Source organism: Oncorhynchus mykiss, chromosome 12 (genome assembly GCF_057628025.1).
Source record: "Oncorhynchus mykiss isolate SJ-2025 chromosome 12, ASM5762802v1, whole genome shotgun sequence".
NCBI lineage: Eukaryota > Metazoa > Chordata > Actinopteri > Salmoniformes > Salmonidae > Oncorhynchus > Oncorhynchus mykiss.
Window position 1 is genome coordinate 65958950 of NC_143033.1, and position 14550 is coordinate 65973499.

The 14550-nt window shown below is 41.0% G+C and overlaps 1 protein-coding gene and 1 long non-coding RNA gene across 3 annotated transcripts in view; one reads left to right on the forward strand and one right to left on the reverse strand.

Annotated features, from left to right (window-relative positions):
- The window catches only part of LOC149979257 (uncharacterized), an 80172-nt gene that overhangs the window by 22293 nt on the left and 43329 nt on the right, over positions 1-14550 (reverse strand). The window lies entirely within an intron of this gene.
- Positions 5058-7231, forward strand: LOC149979258 (ferritin, middle subunit-like). Of its 2 annotated transcripts, none has more exons than XM_090193014.1 (4): positions 5058-5487; positions 5862-6008; positions 6239-6364; positions 6875-7231. In XM_090193014.1, exons 1-4 carry the CDS (start codon positions 5386-5388, stop codon positions 7028-7030), a joined length of 531 nt encoding a protein of 176 aa, XP_090049140.1. In that variant the 5' UTR covers positions 5058-5385; the 3' UTR covers positions 7031-7231. The 2 variants fall into 2 exon arrangements, 1 of the variants encoding a protein (XP_090049140.1); XR_016485189.1 differs by having other exon boundaries at positions 5180-5487; positions 6239-6626; positions 6663-7231.

Here is a 14550-nt window from a genome sequence, read left to right on the forward strand (position 1 = left end):
ATCAACAACAAGTGGGACACAATCATGAAGTGGAACGACATTTATTGGATATTTCAAACTTTTTTAACAAATCAAAAACAAAAAAATTGGGCGTGCACAATTATTCAGCCCCTTTACTTTCAGTGCAGCAAACTCTCTCCAGAAGTTCAGTGAGGATCTCTGAATGATCCAATGTTGACCTAAATGACTAATGATGATAAATACAATCCACCTGTGTGTAATCAAGCCTCCGTATAAATGCACCTGCACTGTGATAGTCTCAGAGGTCCGTTAAAAGCGCAGAGAGCATCATGAAGAACAAGGAACACACCAGGCAGGTCCGAGATACTGTTGTGAAGAAGTTTAAAGCCGGATTTGGATACAAAAAGATTTCCCAAGCTTTAAACATCCCAAGGAGCACTGTGCAAGCGATAATATTGAAATGGAAGGAGTATCAAACCACTGCAAATCTACCAAGACCTGGCCGTCCCTCTAAACTTTCAGCTCATACAAGGAGAAGACTGATCAGAGATGCAGCCAAGAGGCCCATGATCACTCTGGATGAACTGCAGAGATCTACAGCTGAGGTGGGAGACTCTGTCCATAGGACAACAATCAGTCGTATATTGCACAAATCTGGCCTTTATGGAAGAGTGGCAAGAAGAAAGCCATTTCTTAAAGATATCCATAAAAAGTGTTGTTTAAAGTTTGCCACAAGCCACCTGGGAGACACACCAAACATGTGGAAGAAGGTGCTCTGGTCAGATGAAACCAAAATTGAACTTTTTGGCAACAATGCAAAACGTTATGTTTGTCGTAAAAGCAACACAGCTGAACACACCATCCCCACTGTCAAACATGGCGGTGGCAGCGTCATGGTTTGGGCCTGCTTTTCTTCAGCAGGGACAGGGAAGATGGTTAAAATTGATGGGAAGATGGATGGAGCCAAATACAGGACCATTCTGGAAGAAAACCTGATGGAGTCTGCAAAAGACCTGAGACTGGGACGGAGATTTGTCTTCCAACAAGACAATGATCCAAAACATAAAGCAAAATCTACAATGGAATGGTTCAAAAATAAACATATCCAGGTGTTAGAATGGCCAAGTCAAAGTCCAGACCTGAATCCAATCGAGAATCTGTGGAAAGAACTGAAAACTGCTGTTCACAAATGCTCTCCATCCAACCTCACTGAGCTCGAGCTGTTTTGCAAGGAGGAATGGGAAAACATTTCAGTCTCTCGATGTGCAAAACTGATAGACATACCCCAAGCGACTTACAGCTGTAATCGCAGCAAAAGGTGACGCTACAAAGTATTAACTTAAGGGGGCTGAATAATTTTGCACGCCCAATTTTTCAGTTATTGATTTGTTAAAAAAGTTTGAAATATCCAATAAATGTCGTTCCACTTCATGATTGTGTCCCACTTGTTGTTGATTCTTCACAAAAAAATACAGTTTTATATCTTTATGTTTGAAGCCTGAAATGTGGCAAAAGGTCGCAAAGTTCAAGGGGGCCGAATACTTTCGCAAGGCACTGTATATAAATATATATGTCCCCGCCACATCTAAAACCAATATTGCGCCCCAGGTAAAATAAGTGGGAGGGAGCAATTGGGAGAGAGGGAAGGGGGAAAGAGTACGGACTAAAAACACTGTGTCACCCTTCAGAACTTAAATAGAAAGAGTTATGTAATGGTTAATCATTTACAGTATTACTTACGGTTTATAACTTTGTGCAGCTGGTCACATGATGGACCCTGTCATGACTTTAACAACTTAACACAGGTTCTCGGGGTTGAACATTACAGAAAAGAATTGCAATTCAAAAATGAAGACAATTCTATGTCAATTTCATTTTTAACGCTATGTTTGCCCTTCTGCTAAAATATGGTCACTTAGAACAATTTGGACTCAGGGGTAGACGTAACATAGTAAAAGTACATTCAGGATACTCCCATTAGTATGATATGTTTTGTATGGTATGTATTAATTTGTGGATGTCCATCATCCATTTCGTATTATATTTTACTAATTGCAATTTTTACAATATGTTACGATTTGCTAAACATATGATATCTTACGAAGTCCAATTTGTTGTGGCTAACGTTAGCTCGGTGGCTAGGTGCTAGCATTAGCTAGGTGGCTGAAATTATCTAGGCTAGGGGTTAAGGGCTAAGGTTAGGTCTAAGGTTAAGGTTAGGAGTTAGGTTAAAGGGCAACCTTTGTGATGCTAGACGTTCGCGTTATATGCTCACCCTAAATCATCCTTTAAGCATGACACATCATTTAGTCAACAGGCGATGTCCCTTTTCGCAAAAAAAAGGAATGCCAAGTATGTCACAGCCCTTTTTGTAACACCAGATTAAGCATAAATCTACTGTCACTCCCAACAGTCTGAAGAATCTTTGTCTCATTGTCTCCAAAACTTTGTTTGCGCTCATAATGAAAACATTACACTATAAACTGAGGTTCAGTCTAAAACAGTTGATCAAAGTAACTGAAAGCAGGGCACATACTTCAAGGATTATCTATGTTGAAGACCCTTACCCACATTTGAAGCAGCTTCATAATTTTTCATCAAACACTGAACCTAGATAGTAGCTATGACAAACTGATAGATAGAGCCTGTTTTGGCTTACATTTTAGGAGAAAGAGGGTCCTGTCCTCAAACAATTGGAGTAGAGGCACTACCTTACATACTAGGCCAGGAAAGATCAGGGGCTGTAAAATCAGTGGCGGCTGGGGGGAGGAGCTTCCCCATCCATGTAATGTTATTCAATGTGATCTAAAAGGCTAAACTGATCCTAAATCGGCACTCTTACTTTGAGAGGCTTGATGCATACTGCCCCAGAAGACCTAAGTAGTGTCCGATTACCCATTCTAACATACTGTATACTACATACATACTGCATACTATTAGTTCATAGGGCTCCCGAGTGGCGCAGCAGTCTAAGTCACCGCATCCCAGTGCAAGCGGCATCACTTTAGAACCTGGTTTGAATCCAGGCTGTATCACATCTGGCTGTGATTGGCCCAGCGTCGTCCGGGTTTGGCTGGAGTAGGCCGAATTTGTTCTTAACTGACTTGCCTAGTTAAATAAAGGTTACATTTGAGTATACTGTAAAAGAACGGTAAACTTCTAGATGAGCTTACTAGCGCTTCGCCTGTCTACCGGAAGCTGATGGTGTTGCTATGCAACGTCTTGCTAGCTTGTTAGCATAACTAATTACTAGCTAGACATCATACGATTTCGGGTGTGTTTGTAAATTAAATCTGGAATGCCAGAGTATGCTCTCGGCGTTCGTAAATTCAGAGCGTTGTCAGATTGTCCGTTCGTAAATTTAAAGCGTTTTGCCCTCGGAGCGTTCAGATCCCACACTGGCCGCTCTGGCCGAGGAGTAGGGTTGATCCGAGCATTTTGACCTCACAACGGCAGTCAAGCACCCAAGCTATCTTGCTAACTTTGGCTAGCTTGCTAGCTACTTCCAGTGTCCATTGAGAACGCACAATGACTATACCACTTAGCTAATCCTGATGTATTAATAGCCAACTAACGTTAGGTAGCTAGCTAACATACTGGTCCATACTGCTGTAATGATATGCTATGCGGTTCGTAAGGATAGCGTAGCTAAAAAATTGTCAGCCAACATCAAACATAACGTGTAACGTAACTTATTTGAAAAGTCATTACACCTCTCAACATTTTCTTAACTCTTGTCATAATTAGTCAAAACAAGTCAATTTATCCACTCTCGTAATAAACAAAGTAACAATTTTTAAACAGATTAAGATGAGGTCGAGGCAAGTGCATTTACTCCACCCACAATCTGTCCGCGTGAGATAAGCCCGTTTTTGTGTAGAGGTATATAACAGTGTCAAATTACTAGCGGATTTTGATCATATAGAAGTTTCGTAATGTTTAAGCTTTAACAAATGTACTAATATTTTCGGATGCACGTGGCATTCCGGCAACTTTGAGAAAAATTACGTCTAGTTCTGCGTGTTGTTCGTGCCTTCCCTCTCATTGGCTAGAATGGTTCCACCTGATCTTGCCTGTCTCCAATTGTTGAGCACATGTATTTCCATTGTTAGATGGGTCACTCGGCTCTCTTGTCAATATAATACATATCTTTGCTTTAGGTTGATGTGAATGAGTGGGATCATCATTTATTTATATTTTTTATATATATTTTTATTTTTTTATTATGAACACAACAATACAAAATATATACAAAGAAGAGTACATAAACCTAACATATCAAGATTCCTTTTCAATTTGTTAAAATATTTTTATTTTATTTTTTTACTTCACCTTTATTTAACCAGGTAGGCCAGTTGAGAACAAGTTCTCATTTACAACTGCAACCTGGCCAAGATAAAGCAAAGCAGTGCGACACAAACAATAACACAGAGTTACACATGGAATAAACAAACGTACAGTCAATAACACAATAAAAAAAAAATCTATATACAGTTTGTGCAAATGAGGCAAGATTAGGGAGGTAGGGCAATAAATTGGCCGTAGTGGCGAAGTGATTACAATTTAGCAATTATACACTGGAGTGATAGATGTGCAGAAGATGAATCTGCAAGTAGAGATACTGGGGTGCAAAGGAGCAAAAAAATAAGTAACAATATGGGGATGAGGTAGTTGGATGGGCTACTTACAGATGGGCTTTGATTTGATTTGATTTTGATTTTGATTTGGCTATACAGGTGCAATGATATGTGACCTGCTCTGACAGCTGATGTTTAAAGTTAGTGAGGGAGATATGAGTCTCTTTATGGTGAATATTGCTTTTTTGTTTTTACATTTACTGATAATTTCAAAATAATATTTAAATTCTATCTTAAATAATGTGAAGAGGGGTTTGTTCTCTGCCCACTTCATTTCATGGATAAAGAATCTTCCATTAAAGATAAACAAATGAACAATGAAAGTTAAATCAGGGTCCATATCAAAAAGACTGGTTTGACAACAACATTATTTGGATTAAACAATTATTGAACAATGATGGCCAACTATACGATTATCAAGAATTCATGAGAACACACAATGTTACATTCACTCCTGAGGAATGGGATCGTCATCAAATGATCCGCATAGTTCCTGTTGAATTTCTAAAGGTGATTGGCTACGCTTTGTGAGGGTGGATTTCACTGACGCATTCCGTTTGGAACAATAAATAGAGCGAACAAGGCTCCTTCCAGTTCACAAGTCTGAGAAGACGCATGAAGAAGTTCTTGCTTCAACAGTGATTGAACGGAACTCCTCTGCCTTCGTCCCGCATTATAGAACATTTTGGATTGATAACATAACACTTACCTGAACTATAATAGTAAAATAGTCGAATAAACCCTATTTTTGTACCGTTACTTTAGATATTAAAGAAACTCTGCCAAAATGGAGTCTCAGATCCGCCAGAACTATCACCACGATTGCGAAGCTGCCATCAACCGGATGATCAACTTGGAGATGTTTGCCTCCTACACCTACACTTCAATGGTAAGGAGTCTACCAAGATGACCGTTTTGTTGAGCTACCTGTTATTATGCCTGGGCCTAAATTCCACTTTTCACCTGACTTTTCTGTAGCCAATCACCTCGACTCCGTTAAGTACATATTTGAGTTTTACTTGGCAAGGCTGTTAAGATCCTCCAGGTTGGTATAGCATTCAAGTGAATCCGGGAATCTATCCTACCTTGGTCAGAGCGCGTAACAACTCCTTGACAGGTTAATTGTCAGGTTACCAAGTAGACTACAGACTAGACTGATTCATGCATATATCATCAAGCTTAGTTGCCACAACAAGAACATAACGCCCAGTCACGTTCGGCACTTTTTTTTTCTTCTAACCACACTTTTGTTTGTCCACCCAGGCTTTCTATTTCTCCCGTGACGATGTGGCTCTGTCTGGCTTCGCGCATTTCTTCAAGGAGAACAGCGACGAGGAGCGAGAGCACGCCGACAAGCTACTCTCCTTCCAGAACAAGAGAGGTGGACGCATTTTACTCCAGGACATCAAGGTGAGCGCCTGAGCATCGAGGAACACATTTAGATTGTAGACTGATAGGAAATGTCTTGACTCCATGGAGTGTCCAGCGTTAAGTTGATATAGAGAACCTGTAGTCCTAAACATACTGCCTTTAACCACTGAACTGAAACGATGTGAGGGATGTAACTCTGTTCACTTTATCCTGACCTTAACGTCTGCTAGTAGTCCCTAACCCTCCTGTGTTCACTCTGGCCTGTGTAGAAGCCAGAACGTGATGAGTGGGGCAATGGGCTGGAGGCCATGCAGTGTGCTCTGCAGCTGGAGAAGAATGTGAACCAGGCCCTGCTGGACCTGCACAAGATTGCCTCTGGAAAGGTTGACCCCCATGTAAGTTATGGTGAAACCACACATCACATGTATGTATCACATAGAATACAGGTACTGTCCCAGGAGATGATCAGGTTGTTGTAGCTCTGATAACTAATGACATGATTGTGTGACCTGTTTCTTAACACGCACACAATAGTCCACAGATGCACACTACACACACACAATGCAGCTAATGCATAAGGGGTGGCAGGTCATCTAGTGGTTAGAGCTTTGGGCCAGTAACCAGAAGGTTGCTGGCTCGAATCCCTGAGCTGCCAAGGTAAAAATCTCTTCTGCCCCTGATTAACCCACCAAGGTAAAAATCTCTTCTGCCCCTGATTAACCCACTGTGCCACGTTAGGATGTCATTGTAAATAGGAATTTGTTATCTGACTTGTCTAGTTAAAAAATAAACTGCAGACACCTCATTATCTGCCCTTATGCCATTACCACCAGGCTCTTGTGTGTTACTCTATCTACAATAGTCTGTAGTCATTATCTTTTCTGACCTGTGTTATCCCTCTTTAGCTGTGTGACTTCCTGGAGACCCATTACCTGAATGAGCAGGTGGAGGCCATTAAGAAGCTGGGAGACCACATCACCAACCTCACCAAGATGGATGCTGTCAAAAACAAGATGGCAGAGTACCTGTTTGACAAGCACACCCTGGGAGGCCAGAGCTAAACCACTTCCATCCCCAGGCTACGGCCTCCAGCCTCAGACCAGGACTCCTGGCTTCTCTGATGGATCCTACTGGCTTTACATTTATAGGGGAGAGTGTTAAACTGGTGCAGTGCAACACAGCTGTAACATTGGTGTATCTGTTGACAACACTACTGTATTGGAGGCAAGGCTTCTTGTAAAACAATTAAAAATATCAGTTAAGTTTGTTGCTGTTTTCTAAGTGTTGACCTGTAGTAATGGATGTTGTATCAGTCTATTGAGGTTCTTTGCTCTTTTACTGAGCATCTTCATACCAGTGGTGAATACTGACAATTACCTGACTGAGGGTCATAACAATAGAAGTTTAACATGAGGTTTTATAAAGGATGTTACCTCTCACCACAGAGGGTGTCCTTTACCGTATCTTGTAATAGTGCCATATCAATTAAGGGCCCAGCTGTCAACTCTAGGTCCATAGGAGTGAAATGGGTAACTACAGTTGATATAGACCTTTAATCTGAGCATCACAAGTTTATTATTATACAGCCTAGAGGTCAATCAAACCCTTGCGTCCTGCTTGGTAATTCAGTTAGCAAGTTATGGTATATTTCTCTAGTGATGAATTTCGTCTCTTACTGACACAAAATACGTCTCTAATTCAGGTAATACCCAAAAGTTCCCCTACAGCAAACTATGAACTGAATACTCAAAATAGTAAATCTACAAGCCTCTTGTTCACCATAAGGGGCTTATTGGAGCTGTCATATGGTTGCAAAGCTACTGGTAATTTACTGAAGTTGTTCATTTTGGTAATTGACAGCCAAGCTTCACCTTAATACTTTTAACTGAAAATATTGCTAGACAATTTTTAAGGTGTCCATATAGTAAATGAGTTTCTAGCGGGTAGACCATTTCGTTAAAGGGGAAAATGGCCTAATGAGAAGTGTCTAATCAACAATGGCATTTTCAATAACTAAACTATTTCCTTTTCACAACTGCCGCCAACATTAACAACCTAGAAGTATTGACATGGTAAAATGGAGTACATTTAATTAAAGGATGATAATGGTGTTCACTGAGTTGATTTATATTGAGGGTAATGTTTTGCAGCTTTGTCATTCTATTTGAAAATATATTTTACATGTGAAATCCACACAGGGCCAGATATTTGTGATAATCTGACACCCAAGAAGGCTAATAGATGGCATCTGATTCATTTGCATTTTCCAACATTTGAATTTATGGATCCCTATTAGCTGCTGTCAAGGTATCAGTTACTGGGGCCTCCCGGGTGGCGCAGTGGTTAAGGGCGCTGTACTGGGTTCGCGCCCAGGCTCTGTCGTAACCGGCCGCGACCGGGAGGTCCGTGGGGCGACGCACAATTGGCCTAGCGTCGTCCGGTTTAGGGAGGGATTGGTCGGTAGGGATCTCTTTGTCTCATCGCGCACCAGCGACTCCTGTGGCGGGCCGGGCGCAGTGCGCGCTAGCCAAGGTTGCCAGGTGCACGGTGTAGCCTCCGACACATTGGTGCGGCTGGCTTCCGGGTTGGATGCGCACGGCTGGTTGGGTTGTGTATCGGAGGACGCATGACATTCAGCCTTCGTCTCTCCCGAGCCCATACGGGAGTTGTAGCAATGAGACAAGATAGTAGCTATTACAACAATTGGATACCACGAAATTGGGGAGAAAAAGGGGTAAAATATATTTTTTTTAAATGTAGCAGTTACTCTTTATGGGGTCTAGCAAAATAAAGGCAGTTCTATACAATAACACTAACATTACATTAGATTTCACAACACATTAAGGTTTGCCCTCAGGCCACTACTCTTCTACAACACAAAATGTATTGCATTTTTGAATTAATAATTGAGTAGCCCAGCATTCACATTCTATTCCATATTTTGAGCCATAGGCCTATCCAAGCCTTTACACATAATGTAGTTGGTCCAAAGTTGGCATCATCATCACTTTAATTGGATTGATAATGTATTTCTATCCCAGTTCACTTTCACTACAACAAAGTAATCAGCCTCTCTGTTTTCAGTTAGACTAACACAATACTTGTTTAATTTGATTCATTATAGAATCTTCACCTTATTAGAACATGATTTCCTTTACAACCATGTATGTATGTACGTATACATGTATACTTGTTATATTAATTGATAGTGCAATTAAAGTGTCATCAAGTCAGCAGCTTCTTGACATTGAGTGCCTCGACTCCTATTAAGTTAATTGAGTATCAGACATTTTGTGACATATTCTGGTCTAGTGGTAATGCTCCTGACTCTGGACCACACATGACCCTTGGTGGCATGGATTCAAACCCTGCCTACGCTTCATATCTGTATTCCTCTAACTTTCTGTCCCCCTCATTCATAACTTGATATCTCAATAAAGAGAGAGAAAATACTAATATATATAAAGAAATTAGTAATCTCCAGACCATGTACAACCCAAACATGGTGAAGGGAACATAAATAGAATAATGGGTTTTGACATTGGTGGTGACTTTCTGAACTGTTATAGTTAGACCAACAGTTTAAAGTAATACAGAAATATATTGGTATTTGAGTTCTGATTGACTAAATTGACAACATTTTCTGGAAATTTGTTGTATTTTCCCTTCAATTCATCAGAAACAACCATTCACAGCTATTTGTTAAAAAATGCCTTAGTAAGTTACACAGTATATGTAAGTTGCATAGTATAGTATATGTTCCTGCTGTTCTCTCCTTCTTCCCTTCTTCCTTTTCTTCAAATCTGGTATCAGCCGGTCTTCACCCATTCATCACCCCTCATGTCTGTTTCTGCAGTCACAAAACTCCGCCTCCTTCCACCATTGTCACTGTGATAACAGAACAGAACTACCTCGAGACAAACAATGGTGGATAAATGAAGATAGTTAACTCAGGCCGTTTACCACTGTCGGCTTTAGGAGGTGGCTCCTTAAGCAGACAACAATGCGATAGTGCGATGACTTCCTATGGGGGGGATGAAGGAGTGGGCTGTCTCGCTTCCTCTTCCATCTCTGCTTGAGACTCCAGAATGCTGAGTCACAATGACAAGGCAGAAATACAGCCAGGGCAGAGCCTGAGTCATTCCATACTGTAGTAGAACCAACAGGAGGTTATGACAGGAATAAGCAGGGGTGCTAATTTCACTGGGGACAGGGGGGACATGCAATTTTGTCCCCTCCCCAGTTTTATCATTGGAATGTGATACAAAACGAGGCAACGATGTGCTTTAGGACCATGCGGATGCCTCCGAGCAGTCGGGTAGGCTGTTTGCTGTGTTTATTCGACCAAAAATATACAGTGCCTTGCAAAAGTATTCGGCCCCCTTGAACTTTGCGACCTTTTGCCACATTTCAGGCTTCAAACATAAAGATATAAAACTGTATTTTTTTGTGTAGAATCAACAACAAGTGGGACACAATCATGAAGTGGAACGACATTTATTGGATATTTCAAACTTTTTTAACAAATCAAAAACAAAAAAATTGGGCGTGCACAATTATTCAGCCCCTTTACTTTCAGTGCAGCAAACTCTCTCCAGAAGTTCAGTGAGGATCTCTGAATGATCCAATGTTGACCTAAATGACTAATGATGATAAATACAATCCACCTGTGTGTAATCAAGCCTCCGTATAAATGCACCTGCACTGTGATAGTCTCAGAGGTCCGTTAAAAGCGCAGAGAGCATCATGAAGAACAAGGAACACACCAGGCAGGTCCGAGATACTGTTGTGAAGAAGTTTAAAGCCGGATTTGGATACAAAAAGATTTCCCAAGCTTTAAACATCCCAAGGAGCACTGTGCAAGCGATAATATTGAAATGGAAGGAGTATCAGACCACTGCAAATCTACCAAGACCTGGCCGTCCCTCTAAACTTTCAGCTCATACAAGGAGAAGACTGATCAGAGATGCAGCCAAGAGGCCCATGATCACTCTGGATGAACTGCAGAGATCTACAGCTGAGGTGGGAGACTCTGTCCATAGGACAACAATCAGTCGTATATTGCACAAATCTGGCCTTTATGGAAGAGTGGCAAGAAGAAAGCCATTTCTTAAAGATATCCATAAAAAGTGTTGTTTAAAGTTTGCCACAAGCCACCTGGGAGACACACCAAACATGTGGAAGAAGGTGCTCTGGTCAGATGAAACCAAAATTGAACTTTTTGGCAACAATGCAAAACGTTATGTTTGGCGTAAAAGCAACACAGCTGAACACACCATCCCCACTGTCAAACATGGCGGTGGCAGCGTCATGGTTTGGGCCTGCTTTTCTTCAGCAGGGACAGGGAAGATGGTTAAAATTGATGGGAAGATGGATGGAGCCAAATACAGGACCATTCTGGAAGAAAACCTGATGGAGTCTGCAAAAGACCTGAGACTGGGACGGAGATTTGTCTTCCAACAAGACAATGATCCAAAACATAAAGCAAAATCTACAATGGAATGGTTCAAAAATAAACATATCCAGGTGTTAGAATGGCCAAGTCAAAGTCCAGACCTGAATCCAATCGAGAATCTGTGGAAAGAACTGAAAACTGCTGTTCACAAATGCTCTCCATCCAACCTCACTGAGCTCGAGCTGTTTTGCAAGGAGGAATGGGAAAACATTTCAGTCTCTCGATGTGCAAAACTGATAGACATACCCCAAGCGACTTACAGCTGTAATCGCAGCAAAAGGTGACGCTACAAAGTATTAACTTAAGGGGGCTGAATAATTTTGCACGCCCAATTTTTCAGTTATTGATTTGTTAAAAAAGTTTGAAATATCCAATAAATGTCGTTCCACTTCATGATTGTGTCCCACTTGTTGTTGATTCTTCACAAAAAAATACAGTTTTATATCTTTATGTTTGAAGCCTGAAATGTGGCAAAAGGTCGCAAAGTTCAAGGGGGCCGAATACTTTCGCAAGGCACTGTATATAAATATATATGTCCCCGCCACATCTAAAACCAATATTGCGCCCCAGGTAAAATAAGTGGGAGGGAGCAATTGGGAGAGAGGGAAGGGGGAAAGAGTACAGACTAAAAACACTGTGTCACCCTTCAGAACTTAAATAGAAAGAGTTATGTAATGGTTAATCATTTACAGTATTACTTACGGTTTATAACTTTGTGCAGCTGGTCACATGATGGACCCTGTCATGACTTTAACAACTTAACACAGGTTCTCGGGGTTGAACATTACAGAAAAGAATTGCAATTCAAAAATGAAGACAATTCTATGTCAATTTCATTTTTAACGCTATGTTTGCCCTTCTGCTAAAATATGGTCACTTAGAACAATTTGGACTCAGGGGTAGACGTAACATAGTAAAAGTACATTCAGGATACTCCCATTAGTATGATATGTTTTGTATGGTATGTATTAATTTGTGGATGTCCATCATCCATTTCGTATTATATTTTACTAATTGCAATTTTTACAATATGTTACGATTTGCTAAACATATGATATCTTACGAAGTCCAATTTGTTGTGGCTAACGTTAGCTCGGTGGCTAGGTGCTAGCATTAGCTAGGTGGCTGAAATTATCTAGGCTAGGGGTTAAGGGCTAAGGTTAGGTCTAAGGTTAAGGTTAGGAGTTAGGTTAAAGGGCAACCTTTGTGATGCTAGACGTTCGCGTTATATGCTCACCCTAAATCATCCTTTAAGCATGACACATCATTTAGTCAACAGGCGATGTCCCTTTTCGCAAAAAAAAGGAATGCCAAGTATGTCACAGCCCTTTTTGTAACACCAGATTAAGCATAAATCTACTGTCACTCCCAACAGTCTGAAGAATCTTTGTCTCATTGTCTCCAAAACTTTGTTTGCGCTCATAATGAAAACATTACACTATAAACTGAGGTTCAGTCTAAAACAGTTGATCAAAGTAACTGAAAGCAGGGCACATACTTCAAGGATTATCTATGTTGAAGACCCTTACCCACATTTGAAGCAGCTTCATAATTTTTCATCAAACACTGAACCTAGATAGTAGCTATGACAAACTGATAGATAGAGCCTGTTTTGGCTTACATTTTAGGAGAAAGAGGGTCCTGTCCTCAAACAATTGGAGTAGAGGCACTACCTTACATACTAGGCCAGGAAAGATCAGGGGCTGTAAAATCAGTGGCGGCTGGGGGGAGGAGCTTCCCCATCCATGTAATGTTATTCAATGTGATCTAAAAGGCTAAACTGATCCTAAATCGGCACTCTTACTTTGAGAGGCTTGATGCATACTGCCCCAGAAGACCTAAGTAGTGTCCGATTACCCATTCTAACATACTGTATACTACATACATACTGCATACTATTAGTTCATAGGGCTCCCGAGTGGCGCAGCAGTCTAAGTCACCGCATCCCAGTGCAAGCGGCATCACTTTAGAACCTGGTTTGAATCCAGGCTGTATCACATCTGGCTGTGATTGGCCCAGCGTCGTCCGGGTTTGGCTGGAGTAGGCCGAATTTGTTCTTAACTGACTTGCCTAGTTAAATAAAGGTTACATTTGAGTATACTGTAAAAGAACGGTAAACTTCTAGATGAGCTTACTAGCGCTTCGCCTGTCTACCGGAAGCTGATGGTGTTGCTATGCAACGTCTTGCTAGCTTGTTAGCATAACTAATTACTAGCTAGACATCATACGATTTTGGGTGTGTTTGTAAATTAAATCTGGAATGCCAGAGTATGCTCTCGGCGTTCGTAAATTCAGAGCGTTGTCAGATTGTCCGTTCGTAAATTTAAAGCGTTTCGCCCTCGGAGCGTTCAGATCCCACACTGGCCGCTCTGGCCGAGGAGTAGGGTTGATCCGAGCATTTTGACCTCACAACGGCAGTCAAGCACCCAAGCTATCTTGCTAACTTTGGCTAGCTTGCTAGCTACTTCCAGTGTCCATTGAGAACGCACAATGACTATACCACTTAGCTAATCCTGATGTATTAATAGCCAACTAACGTTAGGTAGCTAGCTAACATACTGGTCCATACTGCTGTAATGATATGCTATGCGGTTCGTAAGGATAGCGTAGCTAAAAAATTGTCAGCCAACATCAAACATAACGTGTAACGTAACTTATTTGAAAAGTCATTACACCTCTCAACATTTTCTTAACTCTTGTCATAATTAGTCAAAACAAGTAAATTTATCCACTCTCGTAATAAACAAAGTAACAATTTTTAAACAGATTAAGATGAGGTCGAGGCAAGTGCATTTACTCCACCCACAATCTGTCCGCGTGAGATAAGCCCGTTTTTGTGTAGAGGTATATAACAGTGTCAAATTACTAGCGGATTTTGATCATATAGAAGTTTCGTAATGTTTAAGCTTTAACAAATGTACTAATATTTTCGGATGCACGTGGCATTCCGGCAACTTTGAGAAAAATTACGTCTAGTTCTGCGTGTTGTTCGTGCCTTCCCTCTCATTGGCTAGAATGGTTCCACCTGATCTTGCCTGTCTCCAATTGTTGAGCACATGTATTTCCATTGTTAGATGGGTCACTCGGCTCTCTTGTCAATATAATACATATCTTTGCTTTAGGTTG